Source organism: Lampetra fluviatilis, chromosome 5 (genome assembly GCF_964198595.1).
Source record: "Lampetra fluviatilis chromosome 5, kcLamFluv1.1, whole genome shotgun sequence".
Classification (NCBI taxonomy): Eukaryota; Metazoa; Chordata; class Hyperoartia; order Petromyzontiformes; family Petromyzontidae; genus Lampetra; species Lampetra fluviatilis.
Genome location: NC_136279.1, coordinates 4,845,546 through 4,870,927, shown reverse-complemented (window position 1 = coordinate 4,870,927; position 25,382 = coordinate 4,845,546). Strand labels below are relative to the sequence as shown.

At 48.0% G+C, this 25,382-nt stretch overlaps 1 protein-coding gene across 2 annotated transcripts; it reads right to left on the bottom strand.

The window, feature by feature from the left end:
* Positions 1-8,194: 8,194 nt before the first annotated feature.
* Positions 8,195-25,061, bottom strand: LOC144932447 (uncharacterized). 2 transcript variants are annotated; one of them, XM_078856513.1, is made up of 2 exons: positions 23,457-25,061; positions 8,195-14,398 (listed from the first exon to the last, which is right to left on the bottom strand). In XM_078856513.1, exons 1-2 carry the CDS (start codon positions 24,433-24,435, stop codon positions 14,277-14,279), a joined length of 1,101 nt encoding a protein of 366 aa, XP_078712639.1. In that variant the 5' UTR covers positions 24,436-25,061; the 3' UTR covers positions 8,195-14,276. The 2 variants fall into 2 exon arrangements, with proteins under 2 accessions (XP_078712639.1, XP_078712640.1); XM_078856514.1 differs by having other exon boundaries at positions 23,463-25,061.
* Between the last annotated feature and the right edge of the window lie 321 nt (positions 25,062-25,382).

Below are 25,382 nucleotides of genomic sequence, written 5' to 3'. Positions count from 1 at the left end.
TCTTTAGTCACATCTCTGACAATGTTGACGGTCCTTGCTCTAAACCTTTTTTTCCCCCGAGTAACTCTGATTTATTTCAGGATTCTGCCTTGACCCGTCCGTCGCCGGCCTAACGTTTCCTCTTCATTAACGACGATCGCCTTTCACTATCGTGCAAACCTTACGCGTCACCTGTACCGTAGGTGTCGTTCATCATTCAGAGCGAATTTCAGTGACTCACTCGTTTCACGGTGTGGCGTCTGGCTCGCGGCGTCAGAGAGCACACTGTCTGGCTCGCCTGTGATGGTTTTAAAGAAACAAACTTTCATCGACTCCACTCAGCCAGTACTAAAAGAAAACCGTCATCAATTCCTTTCCAAACATTTCCTCGTTATCCTTGCCTCGTTATCCCCGGCTTGGAGTAGGGGTTATTGGCATAAGGCACTACCACCACAGTTCAAGCCATGCCAATCAATAATAAACCAATATGATTGTACCCGATGTTCCTATAATGTTATGAACACCATGGCAGTATCATGGGGGAATACTAAAGTGAAATGGATGTGGTCTGCCAAAGTAATTGCTGGAATTGTGTTCCGGATTTTTTTGTCTTCAAATTAAAATTGCTTTAGCACTCATCCAATTGTTTGGAGTTCACTGTCCGAATATCCACGCCGTTAACTTACTCACCCCCCCCCCCACTCAAATCTCTCCACTCTCTTCTGTCGCCGTGGTACGCGACGGTCATCTCCCACAAATCAAATCACAGAGGTCTCCGGCATTCACTTTAGCCCCCCCCCCCCCCTGATGTGCCGCACTTTGGCACTAATCTCTCGGCCAAATTATTTGGCAGCGGCCCGGGCCGAGGAGCACCATCGGCCCTGGCGAGCGTCGCGCCCGCTCGATCGTGCAAAGTGCCGCCCGCCCGCTGTGCGTTCGGCCCAGCACGCCGCGTTACAATACACACCAGCTGTCAGCTGTTTGGGGTTCAAGTCCTGGCCATGCACATCGGCGGTAAATGAGATGTAAGCTTGGTGCGGGCTTCCCTTTGGTCTTCTCGGAGCTCAAAGTGAGTGCCCGTCGCGATGTAGCAACAGCGGCCTGACGAAATTGACTGCAGATGCTGCCGTTCCCCACGACATCATCTCTCGACGAGTCAACATTTTATCTTGGGGTTTTTTACTCTTATTCAGGATCTTTCCCAGCCTCCAGTTTTATCCCGATTGATATTTCGCCATTATAAGCCTCAAGAACCCATTCAGAACTCTCGCAGGGCAGAGGCAACTCTTTGTGTTGGCGAACTGCCCACAGAAGAGGATGTCATAGAGCTACCTTCAACGTTTCCTTCAAGTGACCTCTGGTCCACAGAGTAGGTGGTAGCACTTTACCGCCCACTCCACTAAGTAATGTTCGTCGCATGACAGTCTCAAAGCTATATTTGTAATTATATATTAAGTACAGATCCAAATTTAATGCGATGAGTTTTTTTTGTTGTTGCCGTTGTGCAGGTCATTTGTGGCTGGGCTGAGACGAGGCAGTTGCCGTGGATTTGGACACACAGCCTCAGCGGTGTCGACTCTGGGCGCCACCGCAGCCAGATGTTAAATAACTCACCTGGTATATAGGAGGTCGTGGGTTCGATCTCGATCTTGACGTCCGTATATTTAGAGTTTGCATGTTCTCCCCGTGGTCGCGTGGATTTTCTCTAGGTCCTTCGGTTTTTCCCTCCACATTAATATTTGGCTGCTTATAAAGGGCCACGCGATAAGCCACTTCGTTGGGCTGTCAACAAAGTGGCTTATCGCGCGTTAAGCGAGGACTGACCGACTACCACTGGACGCTTTAGGGAAGCGGCACGTTACAGCAGTGGCGCGTATGCCGCTAGCTGTAAGAAGTTCGTGGTTCGACAACCATTAGGCCACCCTGGTTAATACTGCGAGTGGATAAACACCCCCCCCCCCAAAAAAAAAACGAGTCGTCTTTTGATTTTTGCTGTTGACAGTTGACGTTAAAAAAATCCGTGACGTGTTTTGAAAAAAGGAAGAAGAGTTGGCTATTGTGTGCCCTCGCCACGTTCGACCTGAAAAATATATTTTTCTCACAAAAATACTGACCGTAATTTTGAAACCCAACAAATTGTCTTCCCCTACTGCAAAAACAAAAACTTCGCCGCAACCTCCTTGAAAACAGAGTCACGAAACTCGGTGATGATTTCTAGGGCAAACAAGTTAAATCGCAAACATATTCCGTGACATGGTATTTCTTTGAACAGTAATTGGCTACGGTTGCGGCTTTACAGTATGTTCATAGATCTGTGGGTAATTGCTTCACACGTAAAAAAAAAAGTCTGCATGTGCCTAAAGGCGTAATGACGCATGATTGGTGTGCTGTGAAGAAGGGCCATTGCCCGAAACGTCGTAACCTATGATATATTTTCCCCTTTTAATGCCACACACAAAGCGTTGTTCGTGACGAACGTGTTGAGTGTGCTTCTGCACCACCACCAACGCAGCTTCAGTGTCAAATTATCTTCATTTGAAATGACACATGAAACGCATTAAAATTATTCAACGACGATGATGATGATGTATGCGCGTGTGTGTGGGCAGCAGTGGCGCAGTGGTTAGCACGCTGTGCTACAAACCCGGCCACCCGAGTTCGATTGCCGCACACGTCCAACATTTGATTTGAACTAATCCTGGGCCTCTCCCCTAGGCCAACTCAGCCGTAATGAGTACACGGTGCGGTGGTGTAAACATCAGTGTCGGGGAGACAAAGGCGGCCGGGCGTGATCGTTTGGCCACCCACCCCCCTCGTGTGCCGCGATGACCTTCATAGGTGCTCGCGAACAGCACTTGCCCCAACAGCAAGTGAAAGGCTACACGGAGCATCTTTGTCTTTGTGTGTGCGGGTGCTTAGCAACGCACTGTCAGGGATATACCCAGCCCCCCCCCCACACTTCCACCTGCCCGGCCCCCAAGTCCAAATGCAGACCCCTCTCTACCCCTAGTCTACCCCCAATCCCCCAGAGTCCTGCCACACACTATTTTTGGCCCTCTGCTGCCTTATCTCCGTGCCCACTGGATGTTCAGATCAGAGGTTTCGACTGCGAATACACAGGCAGTCGGAGCGGGATATCATTGTAATTACCCCCAGGAAGGCCTCACTGAGTCTCACGGCTCTTTTTCAGGAGCGTCCTGCCAAGTTCGGGCAGTAGGGAGGCCATGCTTGCTATGCGTACAATATTATATGCCTGTGTACTCTACTCTATTCACAACTGTTGCAGTGCTCACGGCACCACCGATCTCCCCTGTAATATAGCCGGGAAAATGGCTGAACGGGGCCATCCATCAAATAAACTTGTAATTTGTTCGTATAAAAAAACTAAAATCAAATTTGGCTCGTGAAGCCGGCACACAATGGCCTACTCTTGCGAACGACGCTACAGGATCTGTAACTTAGTAGGTATTTTTAATGATTAATACACACCACAGTATTTACCAGGGTGGCCGCTGGATTCGAACCGTGAACCTCTGCAACAAGCGGCGACCTCGCTACCACCAGGGCATGCCACAGTCCCATTTCAGGGCACCCATTGGGAGCACGGTCTTATTGCAGACAGTGAGATTTTATCGGAAGTTGCCCTTGTGTTTTCCCACCAGTGAAATGCAGGGATGTGTCGATGATTGTGCCAGGTCTGTGTTCATATAAGGGGTGCCTATATATATGCAGCGGTGTATTTATACAGTATAGCATATACATGCGACTTCATGTGAAGAGGATGTACAGAAACTGTGGGCGAATTTGTGTTAGCGAGGCAGGCAGTCATCGGCAAGAGAGAACGAGGTAGGTCTTGAACCTGGACTTGAACACGGGGCATGGAGTTGACAGCACGGATGGCAGGGGAAGGGAGTGCTCAAGCGATCAGAGATATTGTTGGGCTCGTTAGTGCGTGACCGTCCGATATCATGCGATCATGTGCAGGAGCATCAACCATTGGGTTAACCAGTGCCAAATCTGGGATCGAATCTCGACTCCGAACCGTGACGTAACCATTGAATTATGTGAAGCAGAACATTGCTAATGAACTCTCTTACCGGATAAATCATCAAGCGCCATGATCGATGCACTCGCTGCTGGATGAAAGCCTCCCCAAGCCATCGTCATCTCTCCCATGGTCCCGCGGTGTAACTGTTCAGCTCCTGCACGTGCGCTGATTCCATTGTTCCATCTCTGCAGTGAGCACAACCTCTTGGGAAACGTCCCCCCCCACCAACCCCCACCAACCCCACCCCCCACCACCAATCCCCCCCCCCCCACTGGCGGTCAATGTCGACAGTTTTAACCATCGGCTCATTGTCCTTTCGGGGTTAAGCACTGTATTTATAATTGCCTTTGAAAAGCACGTTTCAAATATTACTGCGGTCATAAACACCACCCAGCGTAGTAGCGCCATCTGGTGTGGATGTAATGAGATATATATATAGTGGTTTAATCGTGCGGTCGGAGTCCGGTTATGGTTCGAATCTCGTAAAAGAATCAGAAACTTTAAACTGGAGGAACTGTGGAGCGATTTCTCACGTTTCCAGTATCTCATCAGTGCTGGTTCATTATCCCCGTGACAATCCGTGCCTCTGAGACAATCAGCCCCAGGACTTGAACCCAGACCGTCAGGTCACTGGTTCGGTGAGGTGGCCGGCTTGTAACATAGATTAGAGCGCTGAGTTCGCACTGCTGAGATCCTGGGTTCGAATCCAGCCAACTGGTTATCATCAAATAGCGAACTGATGGCCTCAACCTGGTCACAAATGACGGCACGCAAAAAGCCAACGCATTCAATTTGGTTCTGCACTCAATTTAGAGAAATTCCATCTCTGATCATTTAAAATGTCTGACTCTCAGTAGTAGAATTAGCACGAAAATGCTGCCCCCTATTGCACGAACCGGTGGCCACGTGAAGAGATCTCCGCAGTAGCTCTGTGTCATTTGCTTCCGGGGGCCGTTCTCAAACACAAACGGTTGCTGTGCTGTGCAACCGTTTGAGCTGAGTTGATGCGTCGTCACGTGACTTGATGCTGATGGCAAAATCAGGACAGAATTGGGGGAAAAACACTGGTCAAAACACTTTTTCTGGCATAAGGTATTCCAACGGTTTTAAGGTAATTTTGGGGTGCTGATTCCAAATCTTTCATCAGTTTTGTCTATCACATCAGGCTTTTGAGATATCAAATATTGCATTTTCAATAAAAACTGCAGAAGAAAAATATTAAATAAATGTGGATATCTACATAAAATGATATTATAAACACACTATCCAAAAAATACAGCACCATATTTTAACACTAAAGCAGTCACTGACTCGCAACAACTTGCAATCATAAGTGACGGAGTTAATTTCGGGTAAAATAAATGAAAATGGGATATGCCGATAGCATAAAAAATTAACCCGTAAAAGCAAAGTTTTTCACTATAAATCCTTTATATGCGTGGCGGCTAGAGTCATCTCGTCCTCTGGCTTGAGATGGCTGCCACCTTATGGGTCAGATGATTGCCTGCCACCATTAAGCAATTGGTAATTAATTATAAAAACATTTTTCCAAAAAAGTGTAACATTTTGGAAAAAAAATTTCACAAAATAAATTGTCACGCACAACAAGTCTGTGTGCAAAATGTCAGCTCGATTGGATCACGGGAAGTGGGTTAAAAAACGACCGAAAGATTTGCACGGTCGTAAGCACGCAAGCAAGCAAGCAAGTGAACTTAATATAAAGGATTTAAAAATGAGATATGATAGAGAAAATCTGAGATCAGATTTGGAATCAGCACCCTGAAATTAGTCTAAAACAGCTGGAAAAGTCCAGGCCAGAAAAACATGTTTTTTTTGTTGACCAGTGAAATAGATGTATGCATGTATGTATGTTGAACTTCTTTCGCACCGTACGTAGCTAACCGCGCTAATTGGAGGCCAGCACGGTTAGATGACAAAAAAAAATAAACACGTTCCCGGCTCAGTACTCCAACCCAGACATCAGCCCCTCGACGAGACGTTCACTCAGCAATCAGGCTACAGTCGGATATTAGAATTCTTCGAAGTACAGTGTAAAAAACACTGATGTAATGCATCCATTGCAAGCACATGCAAGATGCGCCAGCCGTGGGCATGACCCAACGCACCCACATGTGTCCCAATGCTCTGCGCGACCCTTCTCGACGCCTTTCAGATGCGTATCTCGTGAGAACGGGCACAGACGCACGAAGCCGCGTTGCGAAATATTTCCCAATGACACGACGCGCTTTGGGGCTGTGCATAAATGACGTCACGCACCTAGGGGGGGGAGGGTCAGACATTTGTGACGATGTGTGACGGGGGAGGGGGGGGGTGAGAAATGTGACATCACATCAAAATGCGCAACTTTAAATAAATGTAGACAACACGTTCTACTTAATTAAATATACTTTTGAATAAATGTTTTCTCCTACAACATCACAGTGCAACGGCACATTAAATACGCACTACAATGACAATAGTTTAAAACGATTTGAAGCATGTTTTTTGTTTTGTTTTGGGGGGGGGGGGCAGAGCTTTGTGACATCATATTTGAGGGGGGGGGGGGTCTGACTTTTTGTGACGCCGTGTGACGAAGGGGGGAGGGGGGGGGTCAAAAATCGTCCAAAATCGCGTGACGTCATTTATGGACGGCCCCTTATAACGCGGATGCGAATTGGATACAACGCGATCGAGTGAACTGCGTTGCACTCGGGCGGGATGCTGCTGGATTCTTCTGCATGCGCAGTCGTTGTTCAGCACTGCACACGCATCTCACGTGTTATCGCGGACTGTGCTTTACCCCTACATTATTTGTCATAACGCGTTATAGGAGACTGGAATGTGTATTCTCGGCGCTGGGATTTAGCCAGACAAAATTGAGAACCTGCGTTTTAAATTTCGATTTAAAGCTTTCGTGACTGCAGGGATTCATCTTCTTGGTTCTTTCGGTAAAGTCACGTAGAAGGGAAGTAATAAAATAATAAAAATAAAACATAATAATATTACTTCCCTTCTACGTGACTTTACCGAAAGAACCAAGAAGATGCGTTTTAAATCATTGGTGACCGGGCTGATACCATAAACTCAGAGTAAACAGGTGATCGAACCCACCACGATCCTCCTGTATACCGGGCGAGGTGGTTAACATCTCCTGGCCACCGTGACGCCCCACTAAGCCTTGGGCATCAGGGATGTCTGTCTCTTGACGCCTCGCCAGGGCTGTAACGTTTTACCACCACACACCGCCTACGCTAAACATCGTTAATCACCTCGGTTAGTGTCAGTCCCTGTGTTTTGCACGAATTGTAATGCTGAATAAATACATAAACTACCATACTGATGTTGCCTCACTACTGGTAGTAAACAGCGCGTAAGGGATATGGGATGCTACGTCTGCAATGGCCAAAGCGAACCTCTAAGAAGAATTGATCTCCGCTGCTTTCAGCGTTGCGTCTCAACCCGAAACGAGAGCGAGATGTCGCTTTTGGGAGCGCCCTCAAAATCCGGGCTGCAGCCTTTAAAGACCCCCCCCCCCCGTGTTGACCCCCCCCTCCCCCTCCCGTGTTGTTGACCCCCCCCCCCCGCACCTCCCAGGGCACGAGAAATTGACCCTGAAATCTCAGAGGCGGCGCGCCTCGAAGCTTCGTTCGACTCCTCCGCGATCTTACGGGCACCGTCATTGTGCGTCTCTCAGCTGCAGACGCAGAACTCCCCGCGGCACCTGGTGGACGTGCAGCTGCAACGCGGCGTTCCTAAGTAACGAGGAACACGACTGCGTCAATTGATGTTGCTTGCGTGCGTGCGCGCGTATATATAATCATTTATCTAATGCATGCCAGGCTTGTATATAAAATGGGTATGTAATGGTAGTTGTGCATTTATGCAGGTGAACATAAAAAAAATCAGCACATTTGTCATTAACACCATCTTATATTAGAGCAAAATTGGAAAAGGTGGAAGTCTTGGGGCAATCTTTAGAGCAGAAGGCAGAGCGATTGACCAGAGTTGTAAATCACATTTTACAATGTGGCGCCCTGAGAAAATAAAATTGATAAATTGACAATTTGAAATGACATGTTTTTGTTCACGGCAGTATTAAATACCCCTCTTTCATTTGACAACGTAAATATTTCGCGCGTTAAAAAGTAACAAGACACGGAAGCCAACAACAATATCGTATTTTATTAATAAAAAAAACCAAAATAATATTTTAGACGTAAATATATCTCACATCAACATGAAATGTATAAATTTACAATATCGTGCGCGATGCACATATTGCCTTTGCTAAGCGTGTGACACACTGTGGTTTAACTGTCGAGTGTTACGTGTCCAAAACCAGTCCAGGCGTGTTGTGTTGCACAATAAAAAAAAAACACAGACACATTGACTTTTGAATGTTATTGCTGGTGAAAAAGTAGGTCATTTTCGAATAACCCATCATATTTTTATATATATAAAAACTCTTTTACTAATGTATGTGCATAAATACATGTGACGGATGCAAGCTTGGAGCATTTTGGAAGCTGACATGCCCCGCCTCGCACAATGCAAAGGACAACGCTTGTCACGCCATCCCAAGCAGACTCAGCTGTGCCGTCTCTCCTATAATTTCCTGGAATGCTATCGTCGAGGAACAGTCATATACAACAGCACTAAGCACCCCTATGCATGTACATAAACAAACAGCATGCACAATGTCTTACCACACATTTCATAGTTGTAACTTAATGCAAACCAGAGTCAGTTGTGCCATCTCATTCACGTAATTTCCTGGGATGTCAAGCTGAGGATCAATCACCTCCACCAGGACTCATTGTGTAGCAGGTGTGACCTGATCACCGACCGAACGACCTTGAAAATGTCAGGATGGAGCATGGAAGAGGCAGGTCCCTGAGACGGGCATTGGAGTGACAGAGGTCACTGACCAGGGAGAAGCCTCCACCGATAACATACCGGGGTTATCAGCGACACGAGACCTTGGAAACTGGCCGTCGATGTTCAACCCACCGAGAGTATTGGCGGAAGAAAGCAATCGCAAAGGAATGTACATAAAATTCAGAATGAATATACACTATGTTAACATATATACACACACGCACACACATACACGCTTAGCTGATGAGAGCATACGTGCAGGTGTTTCATCAGTTCAACATTCCAAACTCATAGACTGTTTCACCTGACTAGTGTCAACCTTGCTGGATTCCACAACTCTGCGGCCGTCAGTGACGGTTTGGTCACATCAATCCACTTCTGGATGAGGGCCTCCTCACAACGGAAGGCACTCATAACGTGACAAACGCATTGTGTGCTCAGTCTGACCGATTCAGGATGGCATTGATCAGGACTGAACTCTTGATCATGATGCCGTGTCATTATCAAGGCACTTCACCCATTCAAACGTTGTTTTAAGTCAAGGCAATTTTAAAGAAGTGTCAATTTTCCATCATCGTAGCCAGCGGTAGTAATTCCACATTCCTATGGCAGGGTCAGTTATATCCAAAAAAAACAACCACTATTGACATCTCACAAAGTGGTACTCAATATATCAAACTCTAAGACAATGGGCCACTGCAAACATCGAGTGAGATTCGAACTTGTAACCTTTGAATTTGAACTCAGCTCTGAAGACACAGCACTGCGGTCAATTAAAATGTTCCAAAAGCTGCAATGCCAACTTAAACAAAGGTCTAAACTCGACTTGCTCTCATCAAGAAGGGCATTTGCTCATGCACAGAGTTGTCAAAAGCCTGCGTGTTTCATCAGCAATCTATTGCTGGACATAAAGTGCCAGGGTAATAAGAGTACACACCACACGATATTTTTTGTTTGGAGAGCTCAAGCATCTGGAATCGGGCAAGTGAAACTACAACATGTTGGTGGGGTCTGTGGGCTACTTTGATGTTATGTGGGCAGTTTGGCTTTATCTCTGCCATGCTTCGGCAGGTTGTAGCAATGTGGCCCATTGTGGCGTTATCACCGCCGTGTAGTGTAGCAGACACAGTCAAGGCTGATGACAGATAAGTTAAAGATTATTCTCAGAAAGGCTTTGTGGGGGTCCATTGGCATTCTTTGCAGAGACAGAGCGAGGATGTGCACTGGGCCCTGCAAATGTTTCCATTGTCACAGGCTTCACCCAAGGTTTTGCGGAACCCGAATCACCAACTGTTCGCAGAAATTATGGAATCTTGCGTGGGATGGTATTTTTTAAAAAGTTTCATTTTTATTTTATTTTACAAGGTAAGGCCCACCGAGCTGTATAGCTCTTTTTCAGAAGCAACGTGGCTATCACAAACGATAGCTCAACGAAGTGGCTCGTCGTAGAAAATTATAGTGGCCAAATTTCTCGAAACGCATATTTCTAAATGTGGAGGGAAAAACCGGAGGACCCTGAGAAAAATCTATGCAACCACGGGGAGAGAGATATGCACAATCCAAATATACAGCAGGCGCCAGGGTTCGGATCGAACCCACGGGGCCTCCTATATACCAGGCGAGGTAGTTAACATCTCACCACAATGGCGCCCAGCATAACAAAGACAGTGTGCCTTATTTTTTATTGGAGTGTAGCGATGGTGCATTAGTTATCATACTGCACTACGAACACGGTGATGCCAGTGTGGTTACCTGACATGGCAAAGAGCTGATTACCGGCCACAGCTAACATCACTGGTGACCGATCTGTGAACCGGCCCAGAGCCCCCCCCCCTTCGCCAACTGACATTGACTGGCGGCGTGAAGTTACGGTCAACCAACCATGGCCCACGTGGTGTGGGGAGGCCTACATCAAGCGGTGCAATGACTTAAGCGCTGTACATCAGTTTCCAAATCACAATTTGGTGGCTTGTGAGTTCTGATAATCGATCCTTCGAGGATCCATAAAATGTGTACCACTTTGTAGAGGGCATCAGCGGTGGTTGTCCTATGGAGTGAGTGGTCCCTGTCACAGAAACGTGGAATATCTGCCACTGGCTTAGGACCATCAGAGGAGATCGTGTAAGTATGCAGACAATTTCGTTTACTTCGAGTCCGAGGCCTATATAAACATCTTCTGAAGCTCCCAATGTTCTTCACCAAGTATCTAAGGCCATGTTCCAGGTTTGCAGACAAAAATCGATATACACTTACACACAGTGTACATTTACAGTGTATGTACAACACAACTAGCCTACGAAATGCTGCGCATACACACATGTACAAAACATGATTATTGTCATCTTGTTTTCTTTCTCGCTGAGATAAAGCGCCTCTTTTGGAAAGGAGACTTGGATTCCACATTTACATCGGAAGGGTTACTGTATAACTATATAAAAATAATGTATTCTGTATAAAGATTCTAGAACTATTTAAAAAAAGTTATGCATCCTAATGTATAGACCAGAGGTCACTTGAAACATTTTCAGAAGTAGCTCTTTGACATCAGCTTCCATGGGCCGTTGTCTAACAGGAAGGGTTGCACATCTCTTCGAGAGATCCGAAGGAATTCTTTGTCTCATGTCATGATGTTGATAGGAGTCGGAATCAAATTTGGGCTAAGAGACCATCGCACAATGGCTTGGTAATGTCGTTAATGCCCTTCAAAATTACTTGGCTGTGGTGGAAATTTAACAGCTGGGTGAAAAAACATTGCCTGAAAGGCGATTGCATTGGCTTCGATGTGATTCAGCACGTGTCCATGAGTTCATCAAAGGCGAACGTATAAACACGACACTGTAAACTTTTTTGGTAACTGTCCTTCTTAGATAAGACAGATACACTGTTACAACTTAATAGGCGCGTGGCAATCGTCATAACTCTTTGTAAATACTACATCTGCCGGCACAGCTAGAATATTATACACTTGAATATAGAGCACATATATTTATTTAACACCACACCAACCAATGTATAATTTAAATAACAAAACACAATTGCTGTACTCTTAAAACAAAATTAGGCAATCTAATTCAGAGATGGACAAAAACTTGGTGAGTGAATGCTACGCCCTATGTCAGAGCACCGAGTCAAGCGCTCCACAAACTGTGAGATTGAGTTTGAAGCAAAGGCTTGCTACCAACAACACCTCTCAAAGAAAGCATCAGTCTCAAGATTGTGTTTTTTTTAGGAGCTGAGCTTAAATTAAGTTGACGTTGTTGAACAAAGGGTGAGAAATCAAGGCACCAGGGTGACACTTCTTAATCAGGGGGTGGCTCTCTCTCCTATTCCGGAATATCCTCTGGTGAGAGGTCCCGGGCAGGTGTGGGAAAACTCACAAGCCCCTGGTTGGCTGCTGTTTAGCTGGAGTTTGTCCCAGTGGACCAGAGGGTCGCCTCAATGAGACTTCCGGGTCTCAGAAAGGAAAACACTGATTGTTGGCTGTGCTTACGCACTAAAGAGCAGCTCAGAGTATTCAGCCTTGCACAGTCTCACTGGGCGACTTCAATGCTCACGTGGGAAACGATGGCGATAGCTGGAGAGGCATGATTGGGAGGAATGGCCCCCCGTGATCTGACCAAAATGGTGAGATGTTATTGGGATTCTGCGCTTGTCACGGAATGTCAATAACAAACACCGCGTTCGAACACAAAGATGCTCATAACTGTACCAGAGCACCTTGGGCCGAAGGTCAAGATTGACTTTATAGTTGCATCATCGGACCTAAGGCCGTATGTTCTGGACACTCGGGCTAATCGGAGGTGCTCTATATACTCATTGGCTGCTACTGTCCTTCCATTAACCCAAGCTTTTCATTGTTTTTTGCAATGATTTGTTTAAAAGTATTCATAAACAGTTGTGAACCAGTTCATGCCAAGTAACAATATGGTGAAAAATGAACACGGGTTAACAATGCATTACCGCTAATTCCCTTTGTGAAAATAATCTGTTACACGTTACTTACAAACGCCACGTACAGCATAAGTTAATGGAACATGATCGTGATTGAAGGTGTTTTTACCATGGTTTCTTGGCGTTCAGTCCGAGTGTCTAGAGTTTATAAGCAAACCTGGACTAACTAGCACGCTTCGTTTCCACTATCTTCATTAAGAATTATTATTCATCATCATTACACGGGTTTACCCAGGCGTTATTTGGTGGTCAGTCTTTCAACATCGGCGTATTTCATTTTAGCGAGGAGAGGAGAACCGGAGAACACCGGAAGAAACCCGTGCAGACCAGGGGGGAGAAAGTACACAAAAAACCACACATACACACAGAAAGGCACTTGTCGGGAATTGAACCCAGGCCCTTTTTGCTGTGAGGCACACATCCAACTACTGGGCCACTCACAGAATACAAAAATGTACCATCGGTGCAACCAGGGGGCACTTCTAAATCAATTCGTATCGCACAGGATTCATGATGACTGCGCTGTCCGATCGGAGGCTGCGATGGTTGACAAGGACACACGTTGACACCAATCATAATTGAGTCAATTCAAATTCTACAGGACTACAGAGGTCACGACTTTTAGCTGCAAACGTGTCTGATCTTCTAGGTCCACTTCAACCTATGCTGGGCACCACGAACACCATGCTAGGGTGGCCCCCCCCCCTCCCCGAGTTCTACCCGTCACGCGAGTGCCCCCTCTTGACAAATGGCCACGGCCCCACCGTCTGTGCCTCCCCTTTCTCTTCGGTGACGACTGAACGGACATCACAACGTCCTTCAGGGCAGCCGTGCGAGAGCCTAGTTCCATCATCTGTTCTTGCAGGGGAGACACCTGGGCTTTGTTTGAATGACATAGTAGCAATACAGTATTATTTGTTGGAATTTAGAATCCGGCACGCAATGGGCAAAAACCTTGGCACATAACATCATAGGGATTTTGTTGTCCCAATTTTGCAGCGGACAGAGTGTTTCGGTAACTACCCACGTAAGCTTGCGGGCGGCGGGGAAGGAATCACACCTTCGATCCTGCGCAAACTGGACATCTGTGAATTCGAGCTTCAAAGGTCATCAGATTTCTCCATGATGAAGATGACTCTGAAAAAATTATTCGACCGCCAGGGCCACTCGGCTACGTCAGCTCCGGACGAGTCGTAAAAACTAACGGGCCCACACTTTCGCTCTTCCATATCCTCGAGCGCATCAGGAGTGCCTGCAAATCTTCCTCAAAATTTGACACCACAGCTGCGGGGTCTGTTTTTTTTTTTCCGTGCGAGGGCAGCGGGCGTCTCTCGCGGGGTGCCGAGGCGCGACTTGACCCCGAGCGCCGGGGGTGAGGGGGCAGGGGGCGGCGGGGAGGAGGCGGCGGGGGTCACGTCGCTCACGTGGTGGAACCCCGGGCCGCGGGGGACGTCGTCCGTGAGGCGCACAGCGCGGGGTTGGCCCGTCGCCGCGACCCACTGAGTTTGCTCCTCTTGCGGGGCACGCAGGTGACGGAGCATTCTGCACGCACACGTGCACACGCGTGTACACACACACACACAAGCACGTCAGTCAATTATTTCACGGCGCTGGTCCCAGCCACACTTGTTATGCCGAAGGCTACAATTTTGTCACGGTAATTTTTATTCAAATGTACAAACGAGGTGTGGGGAAACAAACCAAGAAGCCACAATTATTATTTAGCATAATTGTATCGAGTAGGGTTCTTCGACCGGTGTCCCGTGGGCCAGACGTGGCTCGTAAAGGCTTTCGGTGTGGCGCGCCGTGCGACACCCTCCGAGATATCCGGCTAGCAGCGACGTAAATAGATACAGATTAGTGAGATAAAAGAGAGTTTAATGAGACAAAGAGAAGGGAGAGCTGTAGACAGGAGATAAAGATGAGTGAGATAAAAAAAGAACGGCCTGGAGAAAAGACAGACAGATTAGTGGTCACGTGTACAGATGCGATAACTCTGGCGACGCCATGTGATGTCGTACCGTCTGTCGTACAGTCGATACACGTGACGGAGCATCACATGGCCCGTCAGTACATGCTAATATTATTTAAAAAGTTGTTTGGTTGTGGTGCCTCTTATGGAAAAAATACACACTGAAGAACACTAGTGTATGGGATGACAATAAATTAAGACATTTCCAGGAATTATTTTACATGCTTCTCGATATCAAAAAGACGAATAGTGAATTGTGCAATTACTAAATTTAGCACACGTCTTAAAAACAATATTCGTTTGCGTCGGAATTAACCGCCTTTATTTCCTGCGCGTTTATCTCCCGAATAACGGGGACATCGAACAGCGCAACCGCTGCATTCTGCAAAATCGGTTATTGCGACATCGTTCAAGTGCACAACTCCCTCTGACGTGGGCTGCAACACTGGGAAACCCATCGTGCGCCCAAGTTCACGACATGAAACATTTGTTCTGAACCAGCCTGGCATGTGACAGCAAGATGCAAGCGATCAGATAAACCGAGATCCCACATGTGACAAGCGTCTCGTGCTGTCGACACTCTGCCCCCATTGAACTCCAAGCTCAAGGCTATGAGATGTAAATTATGCCAGAGTTGAGTTATACACACACACACGAGGGATGGGAAAGGCACACGTGGGTATGGAAAACAACAGATACATACATACACGTATGTTGAGATACACACACGAGAGATAAATAGAAAATGTATATGCACACATGGCTGTGAAATACTGGGGGGTGGCTGGACAGCACCATGCCCTGCTGCCTTTGTCTCACCAGTGGCGATGTTTTCTTTACACACCGCACCAGGTACTCATTTGAGAACGAGTCGACCCAGGACCGGTTCAGATAGAGATGTACAGTACGCGCTCGTTATTCACGAACTTGCTATCCGCGATTTTGGCTATACGCAAATTGCATCTGGGACTCTACACGACTGCATCGAGAGCGAGAAAGCGATGAGAGAGAATGTGATGAGATATTTATTATAACCAATTTAGATATTTTTTACGACAATTTTCATGCATTCAATAGTATAATTTACGTATTTTTATTTAAGGAAATTCATTAAAAACAAGACAGGTTTTTGTCGGCCAATTATCATTGTCCACGGAATTGTCTATTCACGAACATCTCCGGAACGTATCCCTCACGAATAACGAGGAAAACACTGCAAGACAAGACAAAGATCCCCCGTATAGCGTTAACAGACTGTTGAGGCAAGTGCTGTTAGCGAGCACCTATAAAGGCAGCCACGGCACACGGCGGGGGGGGGGGTGGGCAGCACCACGCCCAACCGCCTTTGTCTCTCCAGTTGGCGATGTTTTTTACACACCGCAACAGGTACTCATTTGAGGCCGAGTCAACCTAGGGGGAGGCCCAGGACCGCTTCAGATAATCGTCACCGGTGTTGGCCGTGAGCGGGAATCGAACTCGGGCCGGTGGGTTTGTAGCGCGGCGCGCTAACCGATGCACCACCGCTCCACACACACAGGTACACACACGCGCACACGTGCGAACCGTGCGTAGTGCGTGCGTGTGCCGGTTAAGTCGAGGGAAGCGTCATGGGCCGGAGGACGGGGGTGCAGGAGTGGAGAGGGGGGGGGTCGCGTTCTTGTTTACGCTGAGGATTTGGTTCCCTCTGCCGTGTCAGCAGTTTCACAGTCACGCCGCACCACACGCTATTTAAATTCCAGCACGAGGCACCGCTACCCGGGACTGGCTCGGCTCGCTCTCTTACAGCCCCCCCCTCTCCCCGTGTGCGTTCGCGAGTCTCTTGTCACACGTAATCCATAACGCAAAATTATTATTAGCGTTTGCTGTGGAAGGATATAAGGCTCCAAACAAACATGCGGACAACACGCATCACTTACACTTTTCAATTGGCTCCACATAAAGCTACAAGTTAATGTTTGCTATGAAGAAGGACCATTGCCGGAAAAGTCACCTGTTTAATATATTCCCCCCCCCGCCCCCTTTCACAAGCACAGTGTGTTTGAGACGAATGTGTCAACATCATCAGCTGAGTGCCCAATCAGCTGAGTCTGGCTTGAACCAACACTGGTCACAACTGCTTGCTGATTAATAGGCAAGGACCCTTTCACTGTTAGATAAAGGGTCCCTGGTTCACGCAAAAAACGATGTAATACGTGACATAAAATAATCGCCCGCGTCGTTGTGCAGAATACAAGCATCAAAACGTGTCAACGTTCCTCAGTCACATATCTTTGCCTATGTATATCTCTTTGCTCCCACACACAAACGCTTTATCTCTACAAATTTCCGTACAGAAAACAAGATTGTGGCAGTTATCTTGCATGGAAATGCGTGTGGGAAAACACGTTTTACTGCCACGGTTGAATTATGATTTCCATATATCCTAAAAACTTCCACCTCCACACCACACAATGCAAACGTAAGTGCACGTTCTCGTACAGCCCCGTTGTCAATCCACCGATGGGTGAAGGCCCTCCCTACGCCGTACGGGTTGCTTGGTCATACTTCACCACGCGCTGTCAGTTCAGGTTGGTGAAGGCGGACAGAATAGATGTTCAAGCATTACAAGTACTGTACAGGTTTGACTTGCTTCACGCAGGTTCGGTTTGTGCAATTTTGCGTATATGTGGCTCACATACCAAAATTCGCTATATTTATTCGGTTCAAATTCACTCATATGCGGGCGGATATGCAGTCGGACATTGTGTGTATTGAGTGTGTACTGTGTGTTTGTACTCTGTGTACTGTGTGCGCTACTCGGCAGGCAGCCGTCTCGTGCGGTGCATTGTGGGTTGGGTGACGGTGCGGTCCAACCTACGAGATTTCTCTTTGTGCCCCCCCCCTCCTTTTTGTTGCAACGCATTTCCTACTACCGCGTAAAGCGAGGGAAGAAACCTGTACAGCACGATGTATTTTTGCTGCACTGCCCCCCTCTGCTGCCCACCATGTAGCCCAGCAGCCTGTAACACCTGTTGGCCATGGAGGTCACCTATCCAAGCTCCATCTAGGCACCAATGGCCAAGGACCATCGGACACTGAGCTAGTGCGACTTAGGTCAAAAGTTCAAGAGTGGGATGGGGTGAGGGAGGGACAGAGGGGGGTCTCTCTGGGAACTATCAGTGAGGCTGAGCCTCACTGATATCCTGAGCTCAAGACCTTGGACCTGGGAATTTCAGTTGAGGCCGAGTCCTCGGTCGGGAGAACTGCACCTTGTCAAATCTCACACTCGGGAAGAAGCTCAAAGACACCGCAGACCGACTCTCCAAGCAACCGCTTAATGGCGCCCCTGATGTGCAACACTCGTCCATGCATCTGTACAGCTAATGTGTCAATCCACTGATAGATGAGGGCCTCGCAAATGCCACGCAGGTCATGAAAGTTATTTGACCATACTTCACCTAGTTGGTCAGTACTAGTTGGTGAAGACGGCGAGTACAGTAGATAGCGGAGTAAAGTATAGTTTGCTGCACCACCGACTACTGACAGCATAGCCCCCCCACAGCAGCCTACCACACCCGTGGGATGGCGAGGTTATTTAACCCTGCTTTGCCATGCTGCTCATTTGGAGCTGGAGAAGGTGGAGATAATTTATGTAGGAGCATATAAGTACAGTATAACAGAGGAATTTGCTGCACTGCCCTCAGCTGCTCATAATGGAGGGCCAGAACATATATAACACCTCTTACGCATAAGTTACCCTTTCCCAAGCACTACACAGGTTCATGCCGGCTGAGCTTCTGAGATCTGACAATCTGATGCACATTCCCTGTGATTTGGTCATCATTCCCTCTCTTTGATATTTGCAGTCCCAAAATTTGGTCTTATATGCATGTATGTATGTATGTTGAATTTCTTTTGTACGTAGCCAACCGTGCTAATCGGAGGTGCAAACCCAATAATTTGAGACAATAGTTAACATTTCAGGACAGACCTTGGTGAATGGATTTGGACACTAAAACTTCCAGCATGTGAAATCATGGTTTAACCTAGAAGCCATCCATGTGGAGCTTTTAGTGGTATGCCCTCTTGTGCACGTGTTTTCTTCGGGCACTCTAGTTTCCTTTCACAAGCCACTCATAAATGGAACGAGTCAAACATTCCAATTTGGAACCCTCCTGTAAGAGAGTCTTGATACTAAGTGAAGCATTCCTAGGTAAAGGCCATTATTATTATAATATTCAGTAGAAGTTCAGACTTTGAATTTAGGATCTCCGTGCCAAAAGCATCAGACTAATGAACAAAGTCATCACATTTTATCGAGCCATCACATTTGTATCTAACTCTTGGATCTGTGGATAAAACTGCTGAGATGTGTCTCTACCAATGTGCAATACTCACAACACAAAACTGTTTATGTCCCAACTCCGCATTGAAATAAAATATTGCATTGGCACATGTTAACCAGGATGCTGCCATACATTTTCAAATGATGCTGCTAGATCTTTGAAAATTAAACATAAATAAAATAATGCCTCCTTTCCATATTTGTCTCTCCAAGTAACAAATAAAAGAATGTTGTACACAAATCATTGGCCTCATGGCTTTCTGAGATTGCAACTTAGCAGCATGTGTTCAATCCAGGCAAACTGTGGACCTATTTTGACATCCAGTGTCTCATCTGCATTCAGGCTTGCTTGGACCAATGCTGGTGAATTGCCCACGTTTGTAGGCGAGGACCCTTTGTTTTCAAATTAAAAGAGCATTGTGATTATTTCTCTTAAGCTAGTTTTAAGGCCATGGGAAATTGGGACTTTGTAAAACCACGAGTGAAGTGGCTGAACGATGGGAGTCTTTGACCAGGCTACCACCTGTAATCAGTTGTGTTGTGTCAAAGAGAAAATGCACGGGTCCTGTTTCAGGACACACTGCTGTTAACATCCAGGTTTACATCCCAAAAAATAATCCAGGTTTAACTTCTTAATCGTGCATGGCAGGTAAGAATCAGCAGGGCACAGAAATAGAAAGCATTTTTTATAGAAGACATCATTCAAGGGAATAATATCTTAATTTATAACCCCATGCCACTTTGGCATTGTTCATTGTGTCTGTCATTAGTGATACCTGGAAAATCAGATGAACCTATGGATTTCCCCACTGGAAAGACCTGCAGTTGGTTGGCGAGCTTGCCATTGAGCCACATCACATGGAGTCAATTGATCAAATCATCATTACCGTTCCAACCTCACTCTTGTACTTGATTTGCATCATGACACTCAGCGGTCCGAGCTACTACCCCACAACTTCTCACCAACATCTCGGCAGTGGACAAAATGAGCCCCGTTAACAATGAAACATATTTTATGGTTTTGTATTGCGCAATTTATGCAACGTCACAAAACGCAGTGCAATCCGAAACATGTATGTGCATATATGTTCAGGTGATTTCAGCCAATTAATGAGTGTCTATAACAAGTGGAAGGAGACAAGCACCTGGGGAAAACACACACATGCAAGCGAGAAATACGCTACCCCATAATATAGATGGGACAGATGGATATTTCGCCCACACTTGCTGTTCCACCTTCTCCTGGCATGTCAGGGGATCGCACCTCCAAACTCACGGGAAGGGAGTTTCATGACATTTGTTTGATCCACCAAACACCTCGGCTTCCACAGCGCCGGATTACAGGCGTGCGCAACCACCGCCCTGATATGACCTCACCACTGTGGCCTCGCCGTGCATGGACAAGGGAGATGGAGAGACATACAGACTCGAGGACACCCTAGGCACGGGAACACCGAGCCGTACATGGGCTCCACCGAATTGTTTTTGTAACTGGACGAGGTCATTGCGCGGCCAACGATGCCAGATGGGCCATCTGGGATTGCCCAGAGTGTGAATGCAGACAGGTGCAGACTGTGACGCATGATGTGGCAGCAGGAGGATTGCCCTCTGACCAGGCTGGATGGTGGACTGAGAGCACCGGACGCTGCGCACGGAGGCACTGCGGACTGGCTCGGCCGGGCACGCATGCGCAAGAAGAACTGGTTAAAATTGTGCAGCGTAAAACCATTTAAAAGTGCAGTCCCTTACGTAGGGGGGGGGGGGTCAAAGATCCCTTGGCATCATCCTTCAGAGTAAGATGCTGTAGGCCAAGGTCATTGCACAAACCGAAATCTGGAAAACTATCCTCCAAACTACATTGTAATAAAATAGATGATTTGGTCATACTGCGTTGACAGCGGTGCACAAGCAGAAATAACAAAATTCACATTAATCAATAACACTGCCACCTTAAAAAGACAAACATATATAATACATGACGTTTCAGGCAATGGGCCAGGCCAGAAAGGTCAGAGAGATCTGATCTCTCTAGCCTCGCCCATTGCCCAAAACTCTCTGACCTCTCTATGCACTGTGAAGGACCATAGCATGAAACGTCACCTGTATATATACTCTTTATTTTTAAGGTAGAATTATTGTAATAAGAATATACAATTTTGTTTGGATTTACACATGCTAAATGTGACCGCATATTTCCATAACGTTAAACTATAATTACCTGGGTCTCCCTTGCAAAAGATGCAGCCAATCAAATTTGGTTAAACACAGCATATAGGATTACTCACACTTGATTTCCCATTTTTTTGAACTGATACTGCCAATATTAAGCGGTCAACGGTTGAGAATAACGCCTCAAGATGTGTCATGGCTCCTCCAATGCAGGTGATAATGTCCTAAACAGAAACTGCTGTGTTGATGCGGCAATAGAACTGTGGATTTCTTGCAAAGTTGTTTAGCGTTACCGGGAAATTGGCGAACCCAGCCACTTTCACTCTTACACGGTCTACAAATTGATGTTTTTAATTTTGCATTCAGGGAAATTTGTATAAAATTTACACAAGGGGTTTTTTTGCGGTTAATTTCAATCGCTGTTTTTTTTATTTAATAGTTTTTAAAGTTATCTTGGAATTTTTTTTTTGCAAAAATACGTTGGTCAAGAGTTATGCCATTGTGTGCTAACACATTGACACAAATCAACATCTAAAAAGTTACTTGCAAGATTGTCTGGCAAACTTCGTGTATCTGCGACTATTGTATTTTTCAACTATCTTGAGTAATACAATAGGAGAGTATTTAGAAAAATCTGGAGGTATTTGTTTAAAAAATATATCTCAGCAGGATTTGGCAATTTTCAAGCGCCCATCACCTCGCATCTCCCTGTCCATCCAACTCATCTCTCCCATCACACTCACCACCCTCATCTTCCATCCCACTCACCTCTCCCATCACACTCACCACCCTCATCTTCCATCCCACTCACCTCTCACATCACACTCACGACCCTCATCTTCCATTCCACTCACCTCTCACATCACACTCACGACCCTCATCTTCCATTCCACTCACCTCTCACATCACACTCACGACCCTCATCTTCCATTCCACTCACCTCTCCCATCACACTCACGACCGTCATCTTCCATTCCACTCACCTCTCACATCACACTCACGACCCTCATCTTCCATCCCACTCATCTCTCACATCACACTCACGACCCTCATCTTCCATTCCACTCACCTCTCCCATCACACTCACGACCCTCATCTTCCATCCCACTCACCTCTCTCATCACACTCACGACCCTCATCTTCCATCCCACTCACCTCTCACATCACACTCACGACCCTCATCTTCCATTCCACTCACCTCTCACATCACACTCACGGCCCTCATCTTCCATTCCACTCACCTCTCACATCACACTCACGACCCTCATCTTCCATCCCACTCACCTCTCCCATCACACACACCAACTTCGTCTTTCATCCCACTCACCTCTCCCATCACACTCACGACCCTCATCTTCCATCCCACTCACCTCTCCCATCACACTCACCAACTTCGTCTTTCATCCCACTCACCTCTCCCATCACACTCACGACCCTCATCTTCCATTCCACTCACCTCTCACATCACTCACGACCCTCATCTTCCATCCCACTCACCTCTCCCATCACACTCACCAACTTCGTCTTTCATCCCACTGAACTCAACCTGGAGGGCCAGCCTGCGGTGTCACCCATGTCTCCACCACCTCCATCTCCCATCAAACACCACACCTCTACATCGAGAAGAGCATGTGGCATCATCAACCCCTCAGTGGCATATATATCGAGTATACACGCGGTGCATCTGCACCAGAGGCGCCACGGTGGTGAGTTATAAACTACCTCTGCTGGTATACAAAGATTTCGTGGGTTCGATCCAGACCCTGGCGCCTGTATATTTGGAGCTTGCATGTCTCTCTCTCTCCCCGTGGTTGCGTGGATTTTTCTCCGCGTCCTCTGGGTTTTCCCTCCACATTTAAAATCAGCATGTGTTTTGAGTAGTTGGCTGCTCTAAATTTCCACAAGATAAGCCACTTTCGTTGAGCTATCATTTGTGGCCAGCTCGCTTCTGAAAAAAAAGCCATATAGCTCTGTGGGCCTCACCTGGTAAAATATAAAAAAAAATAGTTTAGGACTCACGGCTAGAATGGGGCAAAGGTACAGGACGTTGAATTGTATTGCTTGCACCAGGACCTATGCCAACCACAACACGCCACTACCACTCCACTACCACCTCCGACTCCCACCCCACTCACCTCTACCTGTAGGAGATCCCGTGGCATCACCAGCTCCTCCACCGCCTCCATCTCCACCACCACCACCTCCTCCCCGGCCTCCTCTGCTCGCCTCCCTGGAGCTTGGCGGTCCAGGACCTGGCCCACTCGGCTCTGGACTAACATTGGCCGATGAGGGAGACGAGCTGGACGTGGAGGAGGAGGATGATGATGCGGACGACGAGGAGGAAACCCGAGTAGGACACGAAGAAGAAGACGAAGAAGAAGCCGACACGTTGTCCGACACGCGCTTGCCGGCTCTGCGCAGGTTCACGGGCCGGTAGAAGGCGCACACGGATGCCGCGGGAACGGCCTCCCACGCGAAATCTCCGCCGGGCAGTGGCCGCTCCGACTCGAAGTCGAAGTTCCACTTGAGACGGTCCCTCTCGGCCACGGATCGCAGCTGCTGCCGCACGTCTGGGGCACCGACGGTGGAGCCGCGGGCCCCGGGGGGGCACGGGAAGAGTCGGCGGCGGGCGCGCAGCTGCGGTGACCCCCCTCGCTGACCCGCGGAGGAGGGGTCCAGGTCTCGCCAGTCGCGTGGGGGGCCGTCACCACCCCGCTCGTCTTCTTGGTCGACGAGGTGCGACCCCGCGGGAGCCTCGTCCCAGAAACGTCGGTCTCGCTGGCCCTGGGCCCAGCTCAGCGGGTCCGTCTGGTGCTGGGACGCTGCGCGGTCGAAATCCTGGTCCAGGGCCCACGGCGACGCTGGGTCGTGGCACATCGGCTCTGCTCGGTGGTGGGCCTCGTGCCACGGGAAGGCTTCGTTCAAGTTGGCGTGCAGGTGCCGTGGGGGAGATCCTCCACGGGGCCTGTCCGGCAGGGGCCAGGCCGCTCGCTCCTGGTCGGGGGGGGGACCCCGTGGGGCCCCGCGGCCTGCGGCCCGGCGTGGCTCCTCCGGGGCGGCCGCCGAGGCCCATGAGGGTGCCTCGTCCTGGTTGGAGTCCTGGTCCGGGTCCATGGTGGTGGTGTTGGTTCGATGTAATTAGTGGGGCCCCGTTTAAGATAATGCGATGCTGCCGGTCTGATTGTAGGTGAAGAGATGGCAGGAGGTGGTGGTTGTGTTGATCGGACACACACACACGTATACACACATAGAGATACACACAGATACACACATACAGACACGCACAAGAACACACACAGTACCGTATGTGTAATGTATGCTGTAATGTACACAAAGAAACACAAGAACAGACACACACACAGAGTACTGTACGCGAAATGTACACTTGGGCACACACACACGGATTCACACACCCGCACACGGAAACACACGCAAAGTAATGTGATGCACACTGTATCGCACACGCAATACAAAGTACACAACACACGTACACACAGGCAAGACTTTCAGTACATGATGTAAACGTACCACTGTTGCGTACACACACACAGAGACTTGCACACACACAACACAATCTCACACACACACACTCAAGACATCAGACACACACACACGAGTGTGCAACGACCTCCCCCCACCCCCCTTAGCACACGGGAGTAAACAAGACTGCAGGAATAAACACACAGACACACACAGACACCACCATCGCTAACACACGACACACACACACGACACACACACACGGGGCCGGCCAATGCCGAGCACACGGAACAAACACGAGGAGGGGGTGGAGGGGAGGGGCTGCGTGGTGGGGGGAGGGGGGGGACGGCCCCGCCCTACCCCCGCCCCCTGTTTACAACTTCGAAACGCGTGACGTCACCCGACGGCTACGCCTTCAGCTCCCCCTGCCCCCCCAACTTCTCACCGCCGTCAGCACGCCCTCCCCCCACCTTGACAACAAGCCCCGCCCATAACGATGTACCTCCCCCCTCTCTCTCACACCCCCTCGACGGACCCCGCGCCCCTCTAGGCAATAAGCCACGCCCCCCAACCTCTCACCG

Coding starts and splice junctions, on each gene's coding strand:
- LOC144932447 (XM_078856513.1), bottom strand. CDS start 24,435: ATGGACCCGGACCAGGACTCCAACCAGGACGAGGCACCCTCATGGGCC. Junction 14,399..23,456: donor GGGATCTCCTACAGGTAGAG/GTGAGTGGGGTG, acceptor GTGTGCGTGCAG/AATGCTCCGTCACCTGCGTG.